Source organism: Polistes dominula, unplaced genomic scaffold (assembly GCF_049000335.1).
Source record: "Polistes dominula isolate Pdom_NZ unplaced genomic scaffold, Pdom_raw_medaka contig_277, whole genome shotgun sequence".
In the NCBI taxonomy this organism is placed as follows: Eukaryota; Metazoa; Arthropoda; class Insecta; order Hymenoptera; family Vespidae; genus Polistes; species Polistes dominula.
The window spans coordinates 420410-445127 of NW_028301009.1; the positions used below are offsets into that span (position 1 = coordinate 420410).

The following is a 24718-nucleotide window of genomic DNA, read 5'->3' on the forward strand; positions in this document are numbered from 1 at the left end:
TACTTGTACATTGTAATCGGTGCAAATTCGCTAATACCAATTTGTTGCAGGAATGCTGTTAACCATAATATTGATGAGCCTGTTGCCAGGCCAATCATCCAGCAACTTACAGGAGAAGAGGCCTCCATACTATATCCATACGTTCACTACACTACCCGCAGTCTACTTGGAACAACTAGGCGAGGTTCGCCTTTATCATTCTACGTGGACTCTGCTCGCATACGTCGACCTCAACGATCTCGAGGCCCATGAGCGTCACCTTATCCGAGGAACGACACTTGTTCTAAGAACCTGTAAAGACTGTCTACAGAAAACGTCTATCCGCAACCTGCAGCATCAGCTATTAATGGCTAAGGACAGTCGCGAGCGACTATTCTCTTCCATTGGACACCAAATAACAAGTACAAGGCGCCGACGAGGTTTACTCGACCCGCTCGGCGAGATATGTAAAATCTTATTTGGCACTATGAGTGCCAGCGACGCGCAATATTATAATAACGAAATAGATTTAGTACATAAGGATAGCAAGCGTAACGCGGAATTATTCAAAAATCAAACCCAATTAGTGAAGATATCTTTAGAAAAAACCAACGAAATGTTAATAGACTATAAAAATAAGTTAAAGGTCATAGAGGAAAATTTTAGCACTCTTTCCAAGCAGAACGCAAACAGTAGAGAAACTGAACAAATATTTAGTCATGTATTTGATTTAGAAATAGCAACCACCGAGTATATACGAACCTTAGACTTACTCCACCAGGCAATCATAAATGCTAGAAGGGGTGACATTTCTCCACAGTTAATTGAACCGGCGCTCTTAAAAAACGTCTTATTGCAAATTAGATCAAAGGAAGGCTCCGATCGCTTACCGATAGAAATCAACGATAATAATTACTTTGAATATCTAACCGTTAGTGAAATAAGCATAGCGTCTATCAAAAATAGACTACTGTATCACATAAAAGTCCCCATCATGGAAAAAGATATATTTAAAGCAACTAAACTAGTAGTCATACCTGGTAGAAGTAAGGAAGGACGGTTCATCTATATAGACAATCAATATGAATACATTTTAACAAACTTAGCAAGAACTGTAATCACACCCATAGACAAGGAATACCTAAAAGATTGTAAAACATTAGAGGGTAAATATATTTGTAAAAGAAAAGCAGCCAAGTTTCTCACAAATATGCAAGGTGCATGTCTAAAATCAACTATAAATTCTGTAGATTACGTAGACGCCTCCAAATGCACACCTCACATGCTTGTCATAAACTCACTCACATTCATTGCCTTATCAAATGGCCGGTCTTGGGTTGCTATACCGCCCACCGAACAAGAAATAAAAATCATTTGTAATAATTTATTATACAGCACTACTATAAGAGAACCATGCATATTATCTATGAGACCTGGTTGCACTGCGGCAACAGATACAGCAATATTAGACGCGCAAAGTAACACAAACAGCGAAAATCAAGAGAAAATCAAATTAGATATTATTCACTTTAATATGACATCATTACAGGACGATCTTAACAAAATCGATAATGCAACATTATATAGTCTTAAATCCTTAGAATCACCGAAGATAGACACATCCGACTTTAAATTATATGGCAAAAAATTGGACGAACTAGTAAATGAGGCCGAAGTGATAGGTAGTCATATACGAACTCGTACTCTTATAGAAACAGCTTGGTACTGGATGCCTTATGCGGGTTATGGCCTCCTAGCAATCCTCTGTTTGTACATTGGAGTCAAATGCAAAATATTCAAATTATTATCAAGATCAGCAGAACCTTGTACCGTAGTATATAACAACTGTTTCAATTCAGGGGGAAAACACAAGATTTCACAAGACACAGAGTGCTCTATAGCTTTAGAAAGTATTAGGGACATAAGACCAAGTACTTCCGTTCATGTACAATCACCAATGGCGAAAAGAAAGCGTAGTTTCAGATTAGCCATTCCATTATCAGAATTTGACGAAAATTCTATATAAATCTATAATTTTCATTCTTATCGGGGGGGGGAGTGTTAGGCCCGACGTGGACCATATCTGCTTAGATGTATTATCTTGATCCCTTGGAAAACCTGTCTAAACCTGCTAGGGCTAGTAGATAAAACCTACACTTGCGCTGCATACTAATTTAAGGAACATCTGTTTCTACTTTTTCACGCCGAACATAAAATTTGGAATTTTAAACAATCCCCCACTGCACCGTGAGAACACCAATGAGAATCCCCTAACTTATGAAAAACGCCCTTCTTCTAGAACATTCCTTGTTCCGATTTCCCTTAAAAGGGGCCCCTTCGACATCCGAAACTCTCTTCTATCTTGGCCGTTACGCTTGTAAGTCGTTTTGTATCCGAACGTAAATCTGTTGTAAATAAAAGTTATTCTTTCCAAAACTTGGAAATCCTTGTTTTTAATACAATCACAAGAATTCAATAGGCCGAATTCTTACGTTATCCGGAAATCAACGCGAATTTAACTTCACGTGAACATTTCCGCGTAACAGATCGACTGAAAACTTCGTTACTGACGAACGATTCTCCTACGCGTGCTCATATGTGTGCTAGTAGTATATTTTTCATCTCTTTTTCTTTATATTACCATTTTATGTCACGTAACAATTTTCCACGATTCGATTATTTTCTCCATTCCCATCGGTTAATTTCGTTGAAACGAAATCCCTAGATAGATCGAATCGAGGAGCAACACGAGTGGAATGTTGGTGATTATGTGTAAAATGTAGAGGAATGTTGATTATCCGAAATAACGTGCCAGAGAGTAAAAAATATGGGAATAAAGAAGTTTTAATACGTATACATAAATAATATACTTTTTTAACGTGCATCACGAATTTTCTGTATGAAATATCTCACCTATTAATAATTTCCTGTCGTAAATAATTTTAACACGAGTGAACGTATATTTTTAATTGAGTTATAATTATCATAATTATTGTCAAAGTGACAGTCAAAATTTATATTTTCAATCAATGTCTTATCTATGTATATATATGTTTGAAATATAAATTGAGAATTATGGAACATAAATATCGAGAGAAAATTAATAATTATTTATTCATTTCTGAATCTCTTTAGTCAAATTACTAATCTAATTACCAGCTTACAAAGTCTCGAAAAAGGGTTATTAATTTTCAAAATTATCTAACAACTTTTGACTGTATGTATACAATAATTTTATTATTATATAAATCAAATATCCTATAAAAACACGTAATATATTTTTATTACTAACATTTGTTGCAATTAGAGAAAAATAATTGAAATAATTTATTTTTCTAATTAAATTCATAATAAAACTTAATATTTCTTTTTTAATACTTATAAAAATTAGAACAAACAATTTTATTCATTTGCTTTACAAATTACAATTATCATATATCTTTGTTATATATTTTTAATGATACGTTATTACGATTATACAATTAATGCTTAAAATTGTGTTAAATTTTGAAGTGAACGTTATTTCTCGTATCAAAACCGAAAGAAGAATGATTCATAAAATCCATGCATGTAAATACGAATGAACATAAGTAAATACACGAGTAAATGCAAGTATAATAAATAGATGTAAATTTAACCGTGACTCGTGCACGTGATTCTTAGGTCGTTCGATGGTCCTTTCGATTAGATCTCTATTGTTTATAAACATAGAATAAGGTAATATTGTCTTTGAAAGATTCTCTCTGCGTCTAATGTTAAAAGGAACGCGCGTATCCGGTTTTTATTCCATGCACGAGAGTTCCGGGATCATCGATTGGGTCATCGAGAGATCGTTCTCGATCGAAGTACTTACATTCCATGATTTTGTTCGATCATCTACTGTTTTGTTACTTCGTTCATTTTATTTACTAAACGTATTACGATTATAGTCGTCAGTCATACAATTAGCCAATTATAATGTAATATTGAAAATAATTTATGTGATAGTGATCGTGAACAAATAGAAATGGACTGATTAGAATATGTATATAATTTAATCTTCTTTGTTGTTTATTGAACGACCTTGCATGAGTCAATGAATTTACTAGAATTAAATTAACTGGAGATTAACTAGGAGTACAATTATGTTAGTATGCAGATCTAATTTTAAAAAAGGAAAAATTATTCTAAATTAGAAATATAGCAATAATAATAGAAAACTATTTATGGAATAAGCAAATGATTGAAATAAAAGCACGTAGGTAATTTGAAAAAGTTTATAAGCAGCACCAAATAATCAATATAATTATTGGAATTGACTAATATATAAATGAAAAGAATTCAAAACTGATATTTAAAGGAATAAAAAAAAACTAGAAGAATAAAAAAAAAAAGAAGAAGAAGAAGAAGAAGAAGAAGAAGTGATGAAAATCATACAAGAAAATGACCCGAATCGATAGAATCTCTTAAAAGAAGGAACGTATCGTTTGTAAGTATCGCGAGCACCGTAGCCGGGAACGATCCGCGCGTCGTGATGGAAGAACACGGAATACCAGGAGGATGAGGAGGCATCGGATGAGACGTTACTCCAATTGCAGTATTTCACTTTCACTAACCCCGCAGCCTCCCACGAGGCTGCTCATCTCCGCTAGATCCCTGGATTGTAGTGAGGGGGGAAAAAGGAGGTAGATGGGTAAAGATAGGTAATGGATTGCATTTGTAGTAGTAGAGTAGTAGAAAATACATATACATAGAAAGATATAGGTTGTGTGGATGGTTGAAGTACCAACAGAGAAGGCCTTAGTTAGCTTGCTTTGCTTTGGGGCACCGTTCGTGGGTCACTTACTTTGTCGTTCCTTGTCGTTCTTCTTCGTTTCTACGGTTAACACAGGTACCTCCTCCACCACCACCACCACCACCACCATCACCACTACCACCATTACCTCCACCTCCATCGCCAACGAGATCGCGTCCCTATAGCCTCGTTGGCCAAGCGCTGCTAAAAAAAGCAGAAGAGGGATTCACTTGGTTAGTAGAGAAAGAAGGAAAGAAGGACAAACTGAAAGAAGAGAAGGAGGTAAACTTAACATGGTCTGTTGTAGTATGTAAGTATGTACATCGACGAAGGATAAACGAAGCATCCCTGGATAATCGTTGGTGGGGAGTTTACCCAGAGCTACTTGGTTGGGGGTTGCGTTCGGTAAGAGTATATATGATCGCTCAAACACCTCCACCATCAGTCATTCTTACTGACTTACATCCCGGTGTCTTTTACTCGACGGATCGGTTAGGTGAGTCCTCACCTTCCTCATCCATTTTCTTCTTTTACCTGTTCCTCAAGTTTTCTTCCTATCCAATTTATTTTTGTTTTTTCTTTTCTTTTTTTTTCATCTTCTGTTTTTTCTTCTCATCTTTGCTTTTTGATCGATCGATAATACAATCGCGTTTTAGTGCGGATACTTGAATAAGTTTCAAATCAATCTCGAGTATCAGTATAAATATTAGATTTTTCTTATTATGTCGAGAATTCCTCGTATCTTTGTTCTCCCTTGTTGTTTTGTAATGACATTGACATCACCAAATTTGTCCAATTTCAAGTGCCCATGTGAACGGAACTAGTAGCTTCAGTGTTAAAGCGTCAAGGTTCTCCACGAGATTTAGTTCGTTGTACAGTGGTCCGTTCTTTTTTTTCATTCTTTTTTCTTAATTATCACCCTGACCGCATTTCCTTATGATTTATTTCTAAGAAAAGTGATCTCGAAGAATCCCGACTATCTCTCGCATTTTCATTTTCATCCATTCTTTTCCCATTAATTGGAGAACTCCTAGAATTCCCTCTTACTCGCGGAAGTGAAACGAAGAAGAGCAAACTAACGAAGGACTTTGTCCTTGTTTTATTTTCTTTTCTATTCTTTTTTACAGGCTAACAATTAAGAACAGCAGCGTCACCAATCATGGGGCTGCGATTATTATTGATAGGTAATTACTAAATTATTTTTATTTTTTTATTCTCGAACTATTTTTCTTTTCAGAACGAACTTAAATTATTCTATGTTATTTTCGACATAAAATTTATGTTTTTTAATTTTTATGAAGGAAATTGTCTACATTTCGTATATTTAATGTCGAAGAAAGCATAGAATAAAACAATCCTAAGCGTATAATCATTGCGATGTCCACAGCAAAGAAATTCTATAATGATCGCGGACATCACGTATGTCTTTCGATGTAGACATTATTTGTATCCATTTTTCTCTCTCTTTTTTTTTTATTTTCTTACCATCTTCTCGCTCGTTAGTACTTCAATTGCAATCAGATTAACATTCTTCGACAATGTCGTAGCATCGTAGTCCTTGATTCACATCCATCTTGGTGAATCTTTACATGTGCTTCTTAAAATGTACATTTTATTTGAAAGAAAAACGTATACGAACGAAGACAATGATATCGTAGATAAATTATTTTATTATTAACATTTTTATCTTCATAAATTTTTTATTAATTCACTTTAATCGAAGGAAAAGTCGGTGAAGGATAGACAAATAATTTTTATGCACATGTGTACACATTAATCAACCATTTTTACAAATAATTTTAATGTCAGACTTTTTGCAATAAACAGAAATTCATGTGTATGTTCAAGGACGATTAAAACGATAGACAGAGAGAGAAAAAATAAAAAGAAAGAGAGGGAGAGAGAGAGTAATTAATCAAATAGAATTCGAAATTTCATTCGAACCTTCCAACAACAAACAACAAGGTCCACTTTTTCGTAACTTCCTCTAATTATAATACATTAAAGATAAGATGGTCCTCGTGCCTAACAGTTGGTATTGTTCCACCAGCAGACTTTTACATTTTTATGGGGCCATTCTTTACGCTTAAGATCATCCGTACTTAAAATAAAGGTCAAGTGTATGCGGCCTGTTGGTGCAATTTCAGACATCCTTCTCTTTTCCTTTTTTCATTTTTTTTAGCAAACTTTAAAATGGAAGAGAGAATGAAAGAAAGAGAAAGAAAAGGGACGTGAATGATATTAATCCTTGAGTTATTAGTACAGACTACGTGCACGTCTTTATGCTAATGAACATGAAGTAAGATAGAAAACGGATGCTCCACATTTCTTCCATAATGAAAGATCATTAAGCTTTACACCGTTTTCATAAAAAAAGCAGCTGATTTCTTTTTAAATATTACGAATGACTAACCTTTGTTTTTCTACCCCTTCATTTTTTTCGCATCTACAAAAATATTATGCAACGTGAAAGTCATAGTATTTTTTATACTAATTTATAGAGAGAGTAATTCTAATTTATATTTTAAAAAAATATGATAGGAAGATAATTATCAAAAGTATTCAAAACTTAATATAATTATTAAAATTGAATTAAAAATAAAGAAATAAATTTATTGCAAAACTGACGTTGTAATATTTTAGCCGAAACTTTAGAAATGAATTTTTTAATGATACAATTAAACGAAATTAGTTAAATATTGTGTTAGATAAAATAGACAAAAGAAGATATATATTTTTGGAGAAAGTTGTATCACAATAGTGTTAACTATTTCTTTATTTGTTGTGTTGTAGTTGTTAGATTACGCCATTGCTCGCGGAACACCTAGTCGCGCAATACAAGTGTAACGACGAATCGTTCGAAGATTCTCTCGAACGTGAAACACAAGCGAGACTTCCTCGGCGTATCGCGTTCAGATGATCTTCTTAGATCACGCGAAGCTCGACCGTTACTCGATCTCCATCGTCCATTGTTCCTCCTCCCCGTTAAAGATTGACTCTTTTTACGTTGACCAAGAAATACACGAAGAGGCTTATCGAACAATTCGCTTGAACATTGTACAACATTACTACGTTTTAAATAAATCAAAACAAATCGATCTTAAGATCTATATATTAAATCATCTCGATCATTGAGATTATCTAATCATATACGATCTGTTTGTTGTTTTATAATTTTTTTATAATAACAAAAAAGGATAAATTGAACAAATTGATTAGAGATGATTATGATGATCGTGTGATTTTCTGTCAAGATGGAGAGGACCCTAGATTTCTTTCATCATTTAGAACAATAACCCTAAAGTGTCGAGACGAGCGTAACAATGTGACGAAACAAAAATATTAGTGAGTTCTCTTTTTTTTTCTTTCTTTCTTTTTCTCCTTTTTCTTCCATCACATCTTATTTTTCATCATTGTCGCGTAATAAAAGCAAGCATACGCAATTCGTCGCTGTGACGGTGCCGGGTTGCGTGCGAATCTCACATGAGAGAAATGGCCTGAAATATCTCTCTGACATAACTTCCCGCCTAATTAATTAAGAAACATTGTCGACTATCACAGACAGAAAGAAGAGAGAGATAGAGGGGGAAAGAAATAGGGAGAAAGAGAAGGTAAGACGTGACAAGGAATCCGTGCTTTTTCATGCAGCGTTCAACGTTAAATGTGAAGAAAAAGAAAAAGAAAAAGAAAAAGAAAAAGAAAAAGAAAAAGAAAAATAAAAAGAAAGATAGAGAAGATATTTTACGAGTTAGGAAGAAAAGGATAAAAGATGTTAGGCGTGTTAGTAGCATGATTTCTAGAGAGGACCAACCAAACAAAGGATGAGAAAAGAGACAGAGAAACACTTATGTTATTTTTATTTACATTCAATCGGTGTAATGCGTACGCGTGGCTCTATACGCATAAGTTTTACCGAGTTTTCTTTGCCTATTTTCGCAATCAATTTCATTTAACGTTTGTCTTTGCAGAAGTACTAGAATTGTTATTTTAGACGAACGAAGAAGAAAGTGTTCTAAAATAATTTACAACTGTTTGCATTTAAATTACCTATATGTACGTAAAATGAATAAAATGATTTATTAATTTAGGGAAGAACAAATAATTTGTCACGTGAATAAGAACGATGTGTTTCCTTTAATATTAATGAATCGTGTCAGTCTTACATGTGAGCGTGTTGTAATGATACCTGTGTTTATATGTTTCAGCTTCGCTAGCTATCTTCCACGGTTGCACGGTGAGTATATTTGATCGTTTTAATATATCGTTATAAATGCATTTGCTAAATGAAGCTGTTATTACTTTTTGACAAGCGTGTAACCCAAATGAAAATTAATCTTCCAGCATGAAATTCTTATTAGCAATTGCGCCATTCTCGTAACACAAAGTCGTCAACAGTTCGATCGGTTTTCTTCCTCTTTTCACGATGACGTAATATCGATAGATTACACCAAGTATAGAATATAGAAATCACCGCGTGTTGTAGTCAACTCTCCTGGCTATACTTGTCACGAGATAGTAATGCATAAAGCGCGAAGAATATATAAGTGCCTAATGTCAACTCACGTAATATTCAAAGTGGTTAAGTGATTCACGTAGGTTGCGGGTTGAGTCGAAAAACTAAAGTGTTAGGACCTTAATGATTCATCGAGATATAGCAATTTTCTTTTAAATGTCAAGTAAACGATGAATTCAAATGAAATTGTTCCCATCGTCGATAAAATCTTCCTTTAAAATTTTCTCATTTTTAAAATATTACAATATGTAATTATTTTGATTTCAGGCAGAACAGGGTTATAGTTACCCTAGACCTAACAATCCGCTAACACCAGGTGGTGATCACGGCGGCAAACCGGGAGGTCCAGGTTTTCCTGGAACTCCCGGTGGATCTCCATCGCATGGTGGTCCTGGAGGATATCCGTCACCCGGTGTTCCTGGAGGTCCAGGTGGAGACGAAGGACCTGGAGGATATCCTAGTGGGAAACCAAGTGCTCCTGGAGGATCTGGTGGATATCCTGGTGGTGGACCAGGTGGATCAGGAGGCCCGGGAGGGCCTGGAGAATATCCAACCGGTAAACCAAGTGGACCGGGTGGACCTGGAGGTCCTGGTAGTTATCCTGGTGGCGGACCACAAGGACCTGGAGGACATGGAGGCTATCCTAGTGGAAGACCAGGAGGACCTGGTTTTACGGAAGGTCCAGGAGGTTATCCTGGAGATGGACAACAAGGACCAGGTGGACATGGAGGTCCAGGAGGGTATCCGAACGGAAGGCCTGGAGGTCCAGGAAGTCCTGGAGGATATCCCGGTGGAGGACCACAAGGTCCGAGTGGACCAGGAGGCCCAGGAGGACCAGGAGGGCCAGGAGGATCTGGAGGATATCCTAGCAGTAGACCTGGAAGTCCGGGAGGTTATCCCGGTGGTGGACCACAAGGCCCTGGAGGTCCAGGAGGTCCAGGAGGACCAGGAGGATCAGGAGGATATCCTGGCGGTAGACCTGGAAGTCCAGGAAGTCCGGGAGGTTATCCCGGTGGGGGACCTCAAGGTCCTGGAGGCCCAGGAGGTCCAGGAGGGCCAGGAGGTCCAGGAGGATATCCTAGCGGAAGACCTGGTGGCCCAGGAAGTCCTGGAGGTTATCCCGGTGGAGGACCACAAGGTCCTGGTGGCCCAGGAGGTCCAGGAGGACCAGGAGGATATCCTGGCGGTAGACCTGGGAGTCCAGGAAGTCCAGGAGGTTATCCCGGTGGGGGACCACAAGGTCCAGGAGGTCCAGGAGGACCAGGAGGATCAGGAGGATATCCGGGCGGTAGACCTGGGAGTCCAGGAAGTCCTGGAGGTTATCCCGGTGGGGGACCACAAGGTCCAGGAGGTCCTGGTGGCCCAGGAGGTCCAGGAGGACCAGGAGGATATCCTGGCGGTAGACCTGGGAGTCCAGGAAGTCCAGGAGGTTATCCCGGTGGGGGACCACAAGGTCCAGGAGGTCCAGGAGGACCAGGAGGATCAGGAGGATATCCGGGCGGTAGACCTGGGAGTCCAGGAAGTCCTGGAGGTTATCCCGGTGGGGGACCACAAGGTCCAGGAGGTCCAGGAGGTCCAGGAGGACCAGGAGGATCAGGAGGATATCCTGGCGGTAGACCTGGGAGTCCAGGAAGTCCAGGAGGTTATCCCGGTGGGGGACCACAAGGTCCAGGAGGACCAGGAGGTCCAGGAGGATATCCTAGCGGTAGACCTGGGAGTCCAGGAAGTCCAGGAGGTTATCCCGGTGGGGGACCACAAGGTCCAGGAGGACCAGGAGGTCCAGGAGGACCAGGAGGATCAGGAGGATATCCTGGCGGTAGACCTGGGAGTCCAGGAAGTCCAGGAGGTTATCCCGGTGGGGGACCACAAGGTCCAGGAGGTCCTGGAGGACCAGGAGGACCAGGAGGATATCCTGGCGGTAGACCTGGCGGACCAGGAAGTCCAGGAGGTTATCCCGGTGGGGGACCACAAGGTCCAGGAGGACCAGGAGGTCCAGGAGGACCAGGAGGTCCAGGAGGATATCCTAGCGGTAGACCTGGAAGTCCAGGAAGTCCAGGAGGTTATCCCGGTGGGGGACCACAAGGACCAGGAGGTCCTGGAGGACCAGGAGGACCAGGAGGATATCCTGGCGGTAGACCTGGCGGACCAGGAGGTACTGGAGGTTATCCCGGCGGAGGTCTACAAGGCCCAGGTGGCCCAAGTGGACCAGGTGGTCCTGAAGGCCCACAAGTTCCGGGAGGACCTGGAGGTCCTGGTGGTCCTGGGATTCCAGGTGGTTTTCCCGGCGTAGGTCCAAGTCCAGGTGGAAATGAAGAGCCGTACGACGAAGGTGATTACTCTGCTATACCTGGCGAGCCCGGTCGTGATTATCCTATATATTCTGAAGTTCCCGAAACAAGTTTCCGTTGTGAAGATCAACAATTTCCTGGGTATTATGCAGATGTTGAAGCTCAGTGCCAAGTCTTCCATATTTGTGCCAATAATAAAACATATGACTTCCTTTGTCCGAATGGAACTATTTTCCATCAACAATATTTTGTCTGTGTTTGGTGGAACCAATTCGACTGTAGCACTGCTCCGAATTTCTACTATTTGAACGAAAATATTTATGACTACAATATAATGGGAGGTCCTGAAATGTTTCCTGGTGGTCCTGGAGGCCCTGGAGGTTTTCCGGGCGGCTTCCCTGGCGGTGGACCTGGAGGACCTGGAGGTCCAGGAGGCTATCCGGGCGGTAAGCCTGGAGGACCAGGAGGACCAGGAGGACAAGGTGGGCCAGGAGGACCTGGTGGATATCCTGGTGGTGGACCTGGAGGACCAGGAGGACCTGGTGGATATCCTGGTGGTGCACCTGGAGGACCAGGCGGACCAGGAGGACCAAATGGTCCAGGAGGCTACCCTGGAGGGGGACCTGGAGGACCTGGTGGTCCAGGAGGGTATCCAGGCGGTAAGCCAGGAGGACCAGGAGGACCAAGTGGTCCGGGAGGCTACCCTGGCGGTGGACCTGGAGGTCCAGGAGGCTATCCAGGCGGTAAACCAGGAGGACCAGGAGGACCAGGAGGACCAGGAGGACCTGGAGGACCAGGAGGCTATCCAGGCGGTAAACCAGGAGGACCGGGAGGATCAGGGGGACCGGGAGGCCCAAGCGGTCCGGGAGGTTACCCTGGCGGTAAACCAGGAGGACCAGGAGGACCAGGAGGCCCAAGTGGTCCGGGAGGCTATCCTGGTGGTGGACCTGGAGGTCCTGGGGGCTATCCAGGTAAGCCAGGAGGACCAGGAGGACCAGGTGGGCCAGGAGGTTCAGGAAGTCCAGGAGGCTATCCAGGTGGTAAACCAGGGGGACTGGGAGGACCAGGAGGACCTGGAGGCCCAAGTGGTCCGGGAGGTTACCCTGGCGGACCTGGAGGTCCAGGAGGCTATCCCGGAGGAGGACAACATGGTCCAGGTAGTCCAGGTGGACCAGGAGGTCCAGGAAGTCCAGGAGGCTATCCAGGTGGTAAACCAGGAGGACCTGGAGGCCCAAGTGGTCCGGGAGGTTACCCTGGCGGACCTGGAGGACCAGGAGGACCAGGAGGTCCAGGAGCCTATCCAGGCGTTAAACCAGGTGGACCGGGAGGACCAGGAGGACCTGGAGGCCCAAGTGGTCCGGGAGGTTACCCTGGCGGACCTGGAGGTCCAGGAGGCTATCCCGGAGGAGGACCACATGGTCCTGGTAGTCCAGGTGGACCAGGAGGATCAGGAGGACCAGGAGTATCAGGAGGGCCCGGAGCCTATCCAGGCGTTAAACCAGGTGGACCGGGAGGACAAGGAGGACCTGGAGGTCCAAGTGGTCCAGGAGGTTACCCTGGCGGACCTGGAGGTCCAGGAGGCTATCCTGGTGGAGGACCACATGGTCCTGGTAGTCCAGGAGGGCCTGGTGGACAAAATGGAAAACCTGGTGGATATCCAGGTGGTCCAGCATACTTAGCACCTAATGAACCTCAAGGACCAAGTGGTCCTGGTGGTCCAGGCGGTCATGGAGGTCCGGGAGGACCAGGATATAGACCAGGTGGGCCATCCTTTCCCAGTGGACCATCAGGCCCATCGAGACCTGGTGGTTTTCCTGACGATAAACCGTCCTCAGGAGGAACGCCATTCCCGCCTCAAGGGCCTTCAAAACCAGATCGCGAATACTTGCCACCTCGAGTCGGTTAATCTTATGAATTTTTTAACTGCGTTATTTTAGAATTTAACGCCTAACAATCGCCGTTGGTGATACTTGAACCATATTGTAAATACAAGCCTTCTTACTTTTTAGCTAAGTTAAGTAATATGGTATTCATTTCGATGGATATTTCTTTCGTCGTTCAGGTTTCCTTAATGTAATTTTTAATGTTACCATTAAGTAAGTCTATTTTTTACTTTCTTGTACGAGTTGTATAAATAATTTCTTCGAATTTTTTTACATATTTCGCTTTTTTTCTGCAAAATAAGTTTTAATAGATCGCTGAATCAATTTTTCGTTTTGTTGTATAATGCAAAAAATTGAATATAGGAAAATAATACTTGAAGAGAGTAAAAGTTAATATTATTTTGTATATATCTACTCAAATGGAAGTATTTTATATTTAAAAAATATTTAGTAAAAAAAGAATAATTATAATGTTATTACAGATATTTTCAAATTCATCTACTCGTAACAGAAAGTTAGTAGCAGTATAACTCGTAGAATTAGACAAAATTAAGCTCGATTAGAGAGAACAGTAACGAAAAGATCGTTGGAACGTATCTCGCAAGGTATTATCACACGATATATATTTATTTATTTCGATATTAATATGTAATATCGATATATTATTAAATCGACTCCCATATCATTAAGAAACAAAATCAATAGAGGCAATTATTCGGATCTTTAATATCTAATTCTCTTCTGTTTTTGATAAAATGAAGGAGACACACGTTAAACAAAGATCCGAATAATATTCTCCGATCAGTATCATCCTTATTTGTGTTTCAAGTTATGAGATTTAACGTAATTATAGTATAATTTTCTACTTTTTATATTATACACTTTCATATTATATACACATCCATATGCGTAATTTTATAAAGATGGTTCGAGACTCCTACGTGGGATGCCATTATGTATAGTTTAATATGTGAAATAAAGGAAACGCCTTTGCAAGAATCATTCATTCCTTTTTCTTTAATTGTAATATTACTTTCGTTTATAATAAATAATATAATATATGATAGAATATAATTCTTAACAACTTTTATATGGATCAGTAGTCTGAATCTTACTGAGATTTTGAATGGACTACCAGTACCTATATATATCCATTAGAAACGAAAGATTTTATATATTATTATAATATAATTAAATTATATTAATTATATTATATGAAATTATATTTTGAAAGATTACATTTTTGTTTGCAAGTCCATTTGCATCTATCTTTTTCCATTTTCTACATTCGATGTTTCTCATTTTCATTCTATTATAAATGTACGTAGTAACAGAAAGTCGCTAATGCAAATGAGAGGGAGTTACATAAATTCAGGGATACTGTACGAGCACCTACGAATGCCATGATGACACGTCCATACGTGGTCACGTAAATTTTACAAACGAGAATTCTCTTGCGACCCTTCATCGTCCGGTATAACACTGCTACTACAATTTCGCGGTCTCTCTTGGGAACCACATGGAGACCCCAGTACATAAACTCTGGTATTATTCCAACGTTTTTCTTTATTTCTTTTTCTGTACTACCAGCTTTTGTTCTCTCCTAAATATATATTTCTACCTACGCTTCATTGTTAATCCTATACGAAACAAATGATAATTTAGTAAAAAGCAAATAAATACAAAATAAATCATTGAAATCATCAAACAATTCTATTTTCCTTTTTATTTTATTTATTATTTTACTGACTTGCGATTATTAATAAAAAAATATAAATAATAAAATATCGACGATAACGTAAAGATAATTTCTAAATTTGTTAATATTAAATCAATCGATGATATTTTTTCTCTTTGTAAAGTATATGAGTCACTTTCAAGGTAAAAATCGATTAGTCGTAAGAAAATTAATTATTGAACTTTTAAGATTAATTAGGAAAGAAATATTTAAAGTTCTATTTTTGTAATGAAGTGAATAGTAGGATTGGCTATAAAGTTTCGTTTAAAGAGTTAACTATTAGAATGCGGTCAGTGCATTCACAAAGTGTCACGTTAATTCCGTAAATGCAGAAATCGTTTTCGATTTCAATCGGGGTGAAACGTGCGAAACGGAGCAGCAGCAGCAGTAGCAGCAGCAGAGGCAGCAGAAGCAGCTGAAGTAGTAGCATCCTTGCGAATCTCGATTTATCTCGGTGACCATTCTCGCACTTATTGCTCAATGCTCGCTCGTTCCAAAGCGATGCGCATCGATGAGAATGCTTAGGGTACCAATACGAGTACATTTATACGCGTGTGCATCTGTATACGTCTATATACACGTACAGATACGTACATACAATTTACGATTTCGAGAAAAATACGAGAGTGAGAGAGAAAGAGAGAGAGAGAGAGAGAGAGAAAGAGGGAGAGAAAGAACTTGGTTGGGGCCTGTTGTACGCGTGGAATAACGAAAGGATCGTCGATATATCGGAAAAGGGAACTCGAGGCAGAAGGTTGGTTCGTGATGCATCTTCGTGGCCACTGGGGAATCCTTCGAGGAAAGTTATTTTTTCTTTTTTTTTCTTTCTATTTATTTTTTTTTATCCAACTGTCTGTGCGCTAAGAAATAACAAATATTTTTCTTTCCTCCATTTCTTTTTTTTTCACTTTTTCTTTACGCGAATGAAATAGATTTCATTCATGGATTATTCCAATGCTTTCTGATTTAAATAATCCATTTATATTCGTATTGTTATCAATTTAATTGTTTATTTGGAAATATTATTAATTCAATATATATATATCGATGACTATTAATGCAATAGTATTTAATTTTAATGAAGAATGTAGTAACATTAACTGGAAATTTCTTAAAATGAAGAACAGAAGATAATTAATTTTCAATCAATCATGTTGCGTTACTTACACTCATTGTTGGATACATTTATTCTTTGATTACAATAATTTAAACTTCATATTTCAAGTTTGACAATAAAAATTTGATATTGAATCCTTTCGTTAGAACGTGTTACGAGTTATAAATGTCAATGTAATTAAGATCCCTGATGTACGATCTAATCCAATAAACTTTGTGCCAAATATAGATCGTCCTTATAGATCATGAAAAAGATCGAGAGACAGGTGCGTAAAAAGAGCCACCTAATGGTTTAAAAAGAAGGACACGACTGTCAGTGTACTTGATATATTGTTCAATTTGTTACTTTGTCATTGAGCATTCGTGTAAAAGGATAGCGATAATACTAAATCGATTGGTACAGTAAAAATCAGATAAATAAAGAATACAGATCTATTAAAAAGCGAGTCTCTCAAGTGATTACAAACATCAATGTTTCTTTATTCGATTGCTGCTGCTACTGCTACTTCGTTTCTCCCTGAGATGAAATAACGAATAACGAAGATAAATAGATAAATGGATGGATAAGAGATAGATCGATTTTTCAAGAATGTATTTTTATTGCTTATCTCATTTCATCGCAACAATTAATTTTATTATATTTTATATAGCTTTTAGCTATCTTCGCAATTTTTTTTAATAACAATCTCACAGTGATCTCATCGAAAAGGTTTAGTTTTCGTAATATTATTTAACAACCGAAGAAAAACATATTGTATCAGACTTCGATCCAGTAATATAAAAGGATTTATGTATTCCAATTTGTTGAGATGGTGAGATAGAGAAGGATAAAGATACATTCGTAATTTAATCACGTTGCTTAATCGGTCAGCGCCTTAAAGAAAGGAAGACGTCAAGCAAATGTAAAAGAAGATAGAACTGGTCGTAAATGTATTTCACATTGGACGGCAGTCTTCATAATTAGAGAGCTTGAAAATTACGCGTAAGTGATCGTTAATGCCTCTTCGTTAGCAGTACTCGAACGAAAGTCCCATTTCGCAAATAATACGTTTAATAGGTTGCAATATGCTTTACCAACCAGGCATTCAGATTATCTTTAAAATCCTTTGAACTTTTCTTATGACTATTTCAAGAACCCATGTCATCCAATATTATCCTACATTCTATTTTACAGAAAAATAATTCTAATCACTTATATAAATGACTATTTAATTAACCGTAATATTATTTATAATTTATTATATATTTTTTTTTCTATTTTGAAATTAAAATTGACAACATTTTTATTTCGATTATAATAATTAAAATGTTAGGAGAAGAATCTAAAAAAATTGTGCACACACAAATATATATATATAGTAATTGGTATTGTACTAACAAAGGAAGAACCAAGAAATCAATTTTTTTAAATTCTACCAGATGTAAGGGTCTATTAGAATCAGACATTGTGCAAGCTGTGTTAAGTGGAACAATAAATCTTTTACAGTTTAATTAAAAAAAAGGAAATTATTACAAAAATATACATGGGTAGGGTGTAAAGTTCAGAGCTTAATAAATAACGATAGGTTGAAATGTTTTGAGCCTAACATGGAACGGACAACTATAAAAAGCTTTAAAAAATAAAATTTTAAATTAAACAATTTAATTTTCCTATCTGATACGAATTGATACATAGAAATGCACGTGGAAACAAAATCTCTTCGTTTTCTTTGAAACGTTTAAATATTAGATTAATTATTGCTTGCACGGTGTGTAAGATCCTGTCAACTTGATTTTTTCTTTTTTGTAATCAATTATTAATAATATCAATTAAAATAAAATTATTAAACATAAATCAATTATATTTTCTTTTATCGAGAAAGTGGAAACTAATATGAATGTAAAGAAACGCCAGTATTATGCTAAAGGATAAATTGTCGGTAAGAGAAGATAAAAAAAAAAAAGAAAAAAAGAAGAAAGAAAATAAAAAAAGATTTTATCGAAAGATCGAGAAAATACAGGACGTAGACGAGTTGTCTGGGACGATCGGAGAAGGCGAATGACGCGTCCGTGCCACGATCTTGTGTCCTTGCTAGCCTAACGTCCCTGACAATGACGGCTAGTGACCCCTCTAACCGGTTATTTGCTACGTCGTAACTCACTTTATTGCACGCGTCTATCGCAAACGCTCTCCATTCTCAAGGTCAATCAAGTACACATAACAACGTATAAATATATACGTCATTCTTAACAGAGATTTTAGATCAATATCTGAACTAATTATGACTGATTACTCGTACCATATTGACATCTTGTTTATTTTTTAATTAAGAACTTCAAGTAAATTATCCAAAGAATTCACGGGGCGTTGCAAAGACATTTCTCACATATAAAATGTATGTCTATGAGTATGTGTAATATATATAATAATATAATATATTGCTAATAATTATACCATAATAATTATAAGTACATAAATGATATATTATACTATATTTATCTTTTTTCTCTAAAAATCTTAAAAATTTGTGATACTTCTAATATTATTAAAAAAAAAAAAATCACAGCAAGTAATAAAATAGTTGATTCACTATACCAACAAATAAGGTAATATTTGAGTCAGTTGCTAATACTGGATAAGGATAAAACTGGAATCTTGTTTACGATTGACTTGTTTTCGATTTTCATCTAAACTCAATTCAAACTACCATTTTAAATGTACCAAAGAGATTTAAAACCAACAACTTACCTTCCACTCTTCATTGAAATTTTCAACACGTAAATATACATATATATATATATTTAACGTATACGTGTAAACATACAAGTACATATAAAGAAGAATCGCGTTGAGCTTAATGAAAACGTAAGACTTGTTTCTCATTCGTGATTGTTGCAGTCCGCAAGCACAGCACAGCACAGCGATACCGTTAATCAAGATCGTAAATTTTCTAGATAAAGTGGGAATAAGAGAGAATATAAAAGAGAATAAGAGAATAAGAGAATAAGAGAAAATAAGAGAAAGAAGAAAAGAAAGAAAGAGAGAGAGAGAGAGAGAGAAAGGGAGAAAATGAAAAACGAAGAAGGCGCGTGCTTCGGTCGTGCCGACTAAGGTGATTACATCTTTTACCTGGGCTACAGATGTAAATGGTGAGATAGCAATGAGAGAGATGGTTAGATAGATGGATGGATGGATAGATAGATAGATAGCTTCATACGACCTTTACTATTTTGTAGAGTCGAATGTGAAAAAGAAGAAGAAGAAGGAGATGGCTCCTTGTAAAATATTTTTAATAGTTATTTTTATCATAGAAATATTTCTTATATCTTTCATTTATTTAATTGTCCTTATTATCTTTTGTTCGTTCCTTTCTTTCTTAACATTTTTTCTTCCATTCTTTTATTTTATGCAACGTTTATTGTCTTTTATAATTCTTCTCTCACATTTGAACTTCAGTTCTGATGAATAGAAATAAACAATAAAAAAATGTTTAAATTAACAATCATAGAGTCGAATAAATTGTTGGATATTTTTCTTATTCTTATGGAGTATAGTGAATTTCGTATAAATGTGAATTCTAACAAATAATACAACATTTGTATTCAATAATTTTACACGATCATGATAAAGAATTGAAATTATTAAAATAATTATTTATATTTCAAAGCAGGTTCAGCCTTGAGCGTTAATAGAAATTAATGAACTTTTTATTTAAATATAAAAGAAAATACGATAAGATGAAGTTCATTAATGAGATAATCATAGATTATATCAACGGGTATAATCGATGAGATTTATTTCAAAAATAAATCAAAATCTATTGAGCAATCTATCGAGGAAAGATTATAGTATACGTAATTACGAATTAGAAAGAAAAGGAGATTAGACAAAAAAGTGTAGTAAGAGAAAATCAACGTCATCGTTTGAATTGAGAAAAAGAAAAAGAGAGAAAGAAAGAGAATATATATATGTTAGTCAAGAAGATCATCAAGTTGTCATCGTTTCTCCTTCCAAAGTTAAATGTAGAAGACTATCAACACATAAAGCACAGAAAGCATTTGCTGCACTTTATTATAACAAGACATTTGTGTTACATTGGCATACATTAAAATTAACATTAGAAACAAATCGATATTAGATTACGAAATAATTTGATCAAATGTTAGAAAGGAAAGAAAAATTGAACAAACAAATGATCCAATTTTTATTTGTTTCTTTGCCATTTGTTTTATGTTGCGAAGCAAGAGAAAGATAGTTGTTTCTATCTGTTTCTTGAATTTTTAAAAGCCGCGAGCGCATTAACGTCACCGGAAACTCAGCGTCTACAAAACCACAACGAAGTCAATGGGTAAAAGTAATACATTAAAAGGAGAGAAAGAAGAGATTTACTCGAGTAAGTCACGATCCTTTTGAAAGAGATCTGCTTTATATACGTGTTATGAATCTAGACCGAAAATAAGAGAGAAAGTAAGATGATAAAAAGCAAGAGGATGGTAAAGTGTTGATATGTTTTGAAAACTTTAATACAGTTAAACAAATTATTTCTATTTGTGTCTTATTAAAGTTTATACATTTAGAAAATTTTATAAAACGAGCTATTTTTATGTTTTGACATTTTTACTCTCTCTCTTTTTCTCTCTCTCTCTCTTGATTCGAGTAATTTTTGGCCCTTCTGTCTCATTCTACCTCGAGTATTTCAAACTTGCATGTCGTCTAGGTGAATGATATGAATATGAATGAGATCATACTTTCGGTGATACGAGAACATTTTTTTAATAGTCCACTAAGAGTCCGTCTTAATTAAGAAATTTTCAAGTCTTGAAAATATTTCCGAGAATTTTCATACGAACAAAGAAATATTTCTCATATAATATATATTTTTTATATAAGAAAAAAAAATTAAGTTCTTGCGATATTAAGTATCGTACTCATATATTTATTTTTAATCATGTTACAAAATATCTAACGTTATTTTAAAACAAATTGTCAAATTTATGTGAATGAAATGTTTGTAATTAATTAATAAATATTTTCTTAATTATATATATATATATATAAAATTTTTCTTACGAAATCTTGTGTACAAGGATAATTATTATAAATTGTATTAGTATGTCAAGTAAGTTCGAGAAGAGATTATTTTATCGTAAATAATGTTGATACATTTCAACTTAAAAGGGACTGACGTTGTTATTTGAAGAAGACTCGAAATCCTAACGGAATCTGATCGCGCGGAATTTATGTTATTCGATGTGTATTACGACACAGAATACTTTCACTATTACGGGGTATCCTAGATGACAGAAGAAAGCGATGAGGTATACAGTGTGATGCATCTTAACAAGGTGCATCCACGAGAAACTGATCTGGTGTGACGCCTCCGGGAGAGAATACTATGAATCATCGATTCGTGAATGATTTATTCGATCTTTCATCATAATGGGAGCATACTTCAACTTACGTGTTACGTTGATATTTTATATCTTCAAATTTTCTTCCTCTTGTTTTATAAATTTACATATGTTATATGAAATAAATCATAAAATATTAAAAGAATTGTAGAAAGTGCCTAAAAGAATGTGCTATTAACGATAGAATATTAACAAGTATTTTTCTATGATTAATTCATAAGTTTTTATGAAATTTATAAAAAAACGCAATTTTTAAAGAAATTATTAAAAATATTTTTATGAATTATGTATGTGAAATATATCTATAAAAGTAATATATGTGTTCAAACAAATTTGTTATTAATAAAAGAACGTTACACAAATGTTTTCTCGTGAATAATTCATAAATTTCTGTGAAATTGATGTAAAAAAGAATGTTTTAGAAATGTATTTAAAATTTTGTATGAATCGTGTACGTGGAATATATACATATAAAAACGAATGTATAAGTGTTTATAAAACTTAGATATTAAAGGAAGAACGTACAAGAATATATTTTTACGACATTCACATTTAAGTTTATTTAATTGAATCTCTTACAATAAGTTTTTTTTAGCTTGTTAGTAGAAGTAGTTGATAGAAACAGATATTGACCGATTTTCCAATAAAACTCGATTCTATTTCTTTGCTTGAGCGTTTAAGAATCAATGAAATCCCGTAGAATTCATTTCCTTTTAACTCTCATTTTCTTTCTGTTCGCATTTCTTGTAATGTTATAGAATGAAAGGAATTTGAAGAGGCGAGAAATGATCTCTGAAAGCATTGCTGCTGTTTCTTTCAAATGATACACATACAACTCATCTTCGCACTATCTTTTCCACTTTATTTCTTTATTTGTTTCATTCCTTCTTCTTTTGATATTAATTAGAGAAAAACGTGGTGGCACAATGGAGATCGGGCAGAATTCTCGAGGAAATCTTACGCGCGAGAAATTCCTTTGGCAATAGGTGCAATCCAGTTTAATAAAATTGAGAGAATTTCTTCTCTCTCACGAATTTCGTGCGAACGTCGATTCGATTAAACGAGATCGTGGCATATGTTTTAGTAGCTTTGGTTCATTTTATTTTGAGAAATGTTACATCTTTGTAAAGATTACATTTCATAGTTATCGATTAAGTAAATCCCACTCCTTCAGGATAATATACTATTCGATTTTGAATAATTTTTACAACCTTTAACGATCATTTTCATTTAGAAATAAGGTTCTAAGGTTTAACAGAAAATACAATTTGTTAAATTAATTTATAAATACATTTTTTATTTATTAATTTTGTAAACCTAATAAGAATGGACAGACTGAATATTGGACATGAATGAAGATTAGTTTTATCCATTAGAACCCATAGGAATTATCTATTGTGAAGAGGTTTTAAATAGTAATGGAGTAGCACCAGTTTTTATCATTGAACTTTGCTGACGTGATGCTTTTAAACCTATCGAGTTTGCATCGAATCATAGCTTCATAAATATTTATAGCAGATCGCGCAAAGATGGCAAACTTAAAGGAACAGATTTTAAAAGAGACTTTTTAAGATTATGTTTTTTTGTCCTTTTTTTTTTACTTTATCTTTTCTTCTTGATCTCTGTGGTCTATATTCGAGCAAATGTCAAAATTAGAAAAGGTAATTTTTACTGAATTACAACATATTAATAGGATTTAATATAGTTTACGTAATTTATATGTGCAATCATTTCAAACGGTTTTCCATTAAATTGCAAATTATTTTTCCTTTAATTTTTTTTCTCCGCCAAAAAACTATAATATTAATTAAATACTTATTATGACATTATTGTTGTTTTCAAAAATTTGTCGAATAAATTGTGTAATAAATCATTAACACATACCTATGTGTGCATATGTATACGTGGTATACGTTCTGTTCTTTTTTAAGAAGAAATGATAAAACTATTGAAAGTTTTGTTTCCTAACATCTGGCGATCATCGCAATTTATCACGATAAACAAGTAGAAGGTGAGCCCATTAGAGTCGTCGATTTATAAACGCATTCTTGGGCGTGCATAATAAATGACTATTATTAAGTGTAAGAGGTAAAGAACTCTTGGCTAAGATAATTAGTTTCGTCCTCTGTATGTGTGTACGTGATTTTATGCAGAAAATCATGTTCATTACCTTCGTAGGACACGTAGGTGTAATTATTAGAAGATTAAACGCATTGAATCATTCGTAATAATCACTAGTACGATTAGTTATGTTGCATCCGTTTGACTAATTTTATTTATCTTCAATTATTTTTCTTTCTATTCAAAATAAAATAATAAAATAATAAAATATGAAAGTATAATATTACATTATATTTATTCTAATATAATATTCCAAATTTTTCTCTCCTTTATCTATTAGTTTTCTTCATTCGATTTGTATTTTTCTTATAATTCAAATGTCAATGAAAAATAATATTTTTTTGTTATGTGAAAAAATATTATTAAGGAATACTTGAAATATTTTCTTATTTTTGTTTTCTATTAATTATTTTTTTTATTTTGTATAAGGAAGAATCAAGGAAAAACAAATATTATTAAGGAATAGTTGAAATATTTTCTTGTTTTTATTTTCCATTAATTATTTTATTTTATTGTATTTATTTGTTTCGATTGAAAAATAATAAGATAAACCAAATTTTGTGGTTGTATAAGGAAGAATCAAGGAAAAAGGGAGTGCCACGAGAGGATCTATTATATATCATCGTCTAAATCTGAGCTCTCTCATCTTCATCTTCTTCTTCTTCTTCATAACTAATTCATAATACGATGGAAAGTCGATTGCACTTTGCTATCAAGATCCAACTACTCTCTCTCTCTTTCTCTCTTTCTTTACTCTTCTATTCGTAATCGAGCGTGTGAATGAACTGAATGAGAAAAAAAAACACATGTAAATTGTTCCCTATTATTTCGAGAATATTATTTTAAATATAAAACGTGATTCGATGTTTTACCATAGTTGAAAGGAGAACTATAGCAATTACGAAGTTTTTTCAT

The 24718-nt window shown here is 35.7% G+C and overlaps 1 protein-coding gene across 2 annotated transcripts; it reads left to right on the plus strand.

The window, feature by feature from the left end:
* The first annotated feature begins 4122 nt into the window (after positions 1-4122).
* LOC107072649 (uncharacterized) lies at positions 4123-14439 on the plus strand. 2 transcript variants are annotated; one of them, XM_089174061.1, is made up of 4 exons: positions 4123-5249; positions 5881-5937; positions 8959-8987; positions 9534-14439. In XM_089174061.1, the coding sequence occupies exons 2-4, from the start codon at positions 5913-5915 to the stop codon at positions 13458-13460; spliced, it is 3981 nt and encodes a 1326-aa protein (XP_089030187.1). In that variant the 5' UTR covers positions 4123-5249; positions 5881-5912; the 3' UTR covers positions 13461-14439. The 2 variants fall into 2 exon arrangements, with proteins under 2 accessions (XP_089030187.1, XP_089030186.1); XM_089174060.1 differs by having other exon boundaries at positions 4123-5937.
* Positions 14440-24718: the final 10279 nt, after the last annotated feature.

What these genes read in the sequence shown, in the direction of transcription:
- LOC107072649 (XM_089174060.1), top strand. Translation starts at nt 5,913, where the DNA reads ATGGGGCTGCGATTATTATTGATAG. An exon ending in GCTGCGATTATTATTGATAG is followed by an intron (nt 5,938 to 8,958) that starts GTAATTACTAAA and finishes TATATGTTTCAG; the next exon opens with CTTCGCTAGCTATCTTCCAC. An exon ending in CTATCTTCCACGGTTGCACG is followed by an intron (nt 8,988 to 9,533) that starts GTGAGTATATTT and finishes TTTTGATTTCAG; the next exon opens with GCAGAACAGGGTTATAGTTA.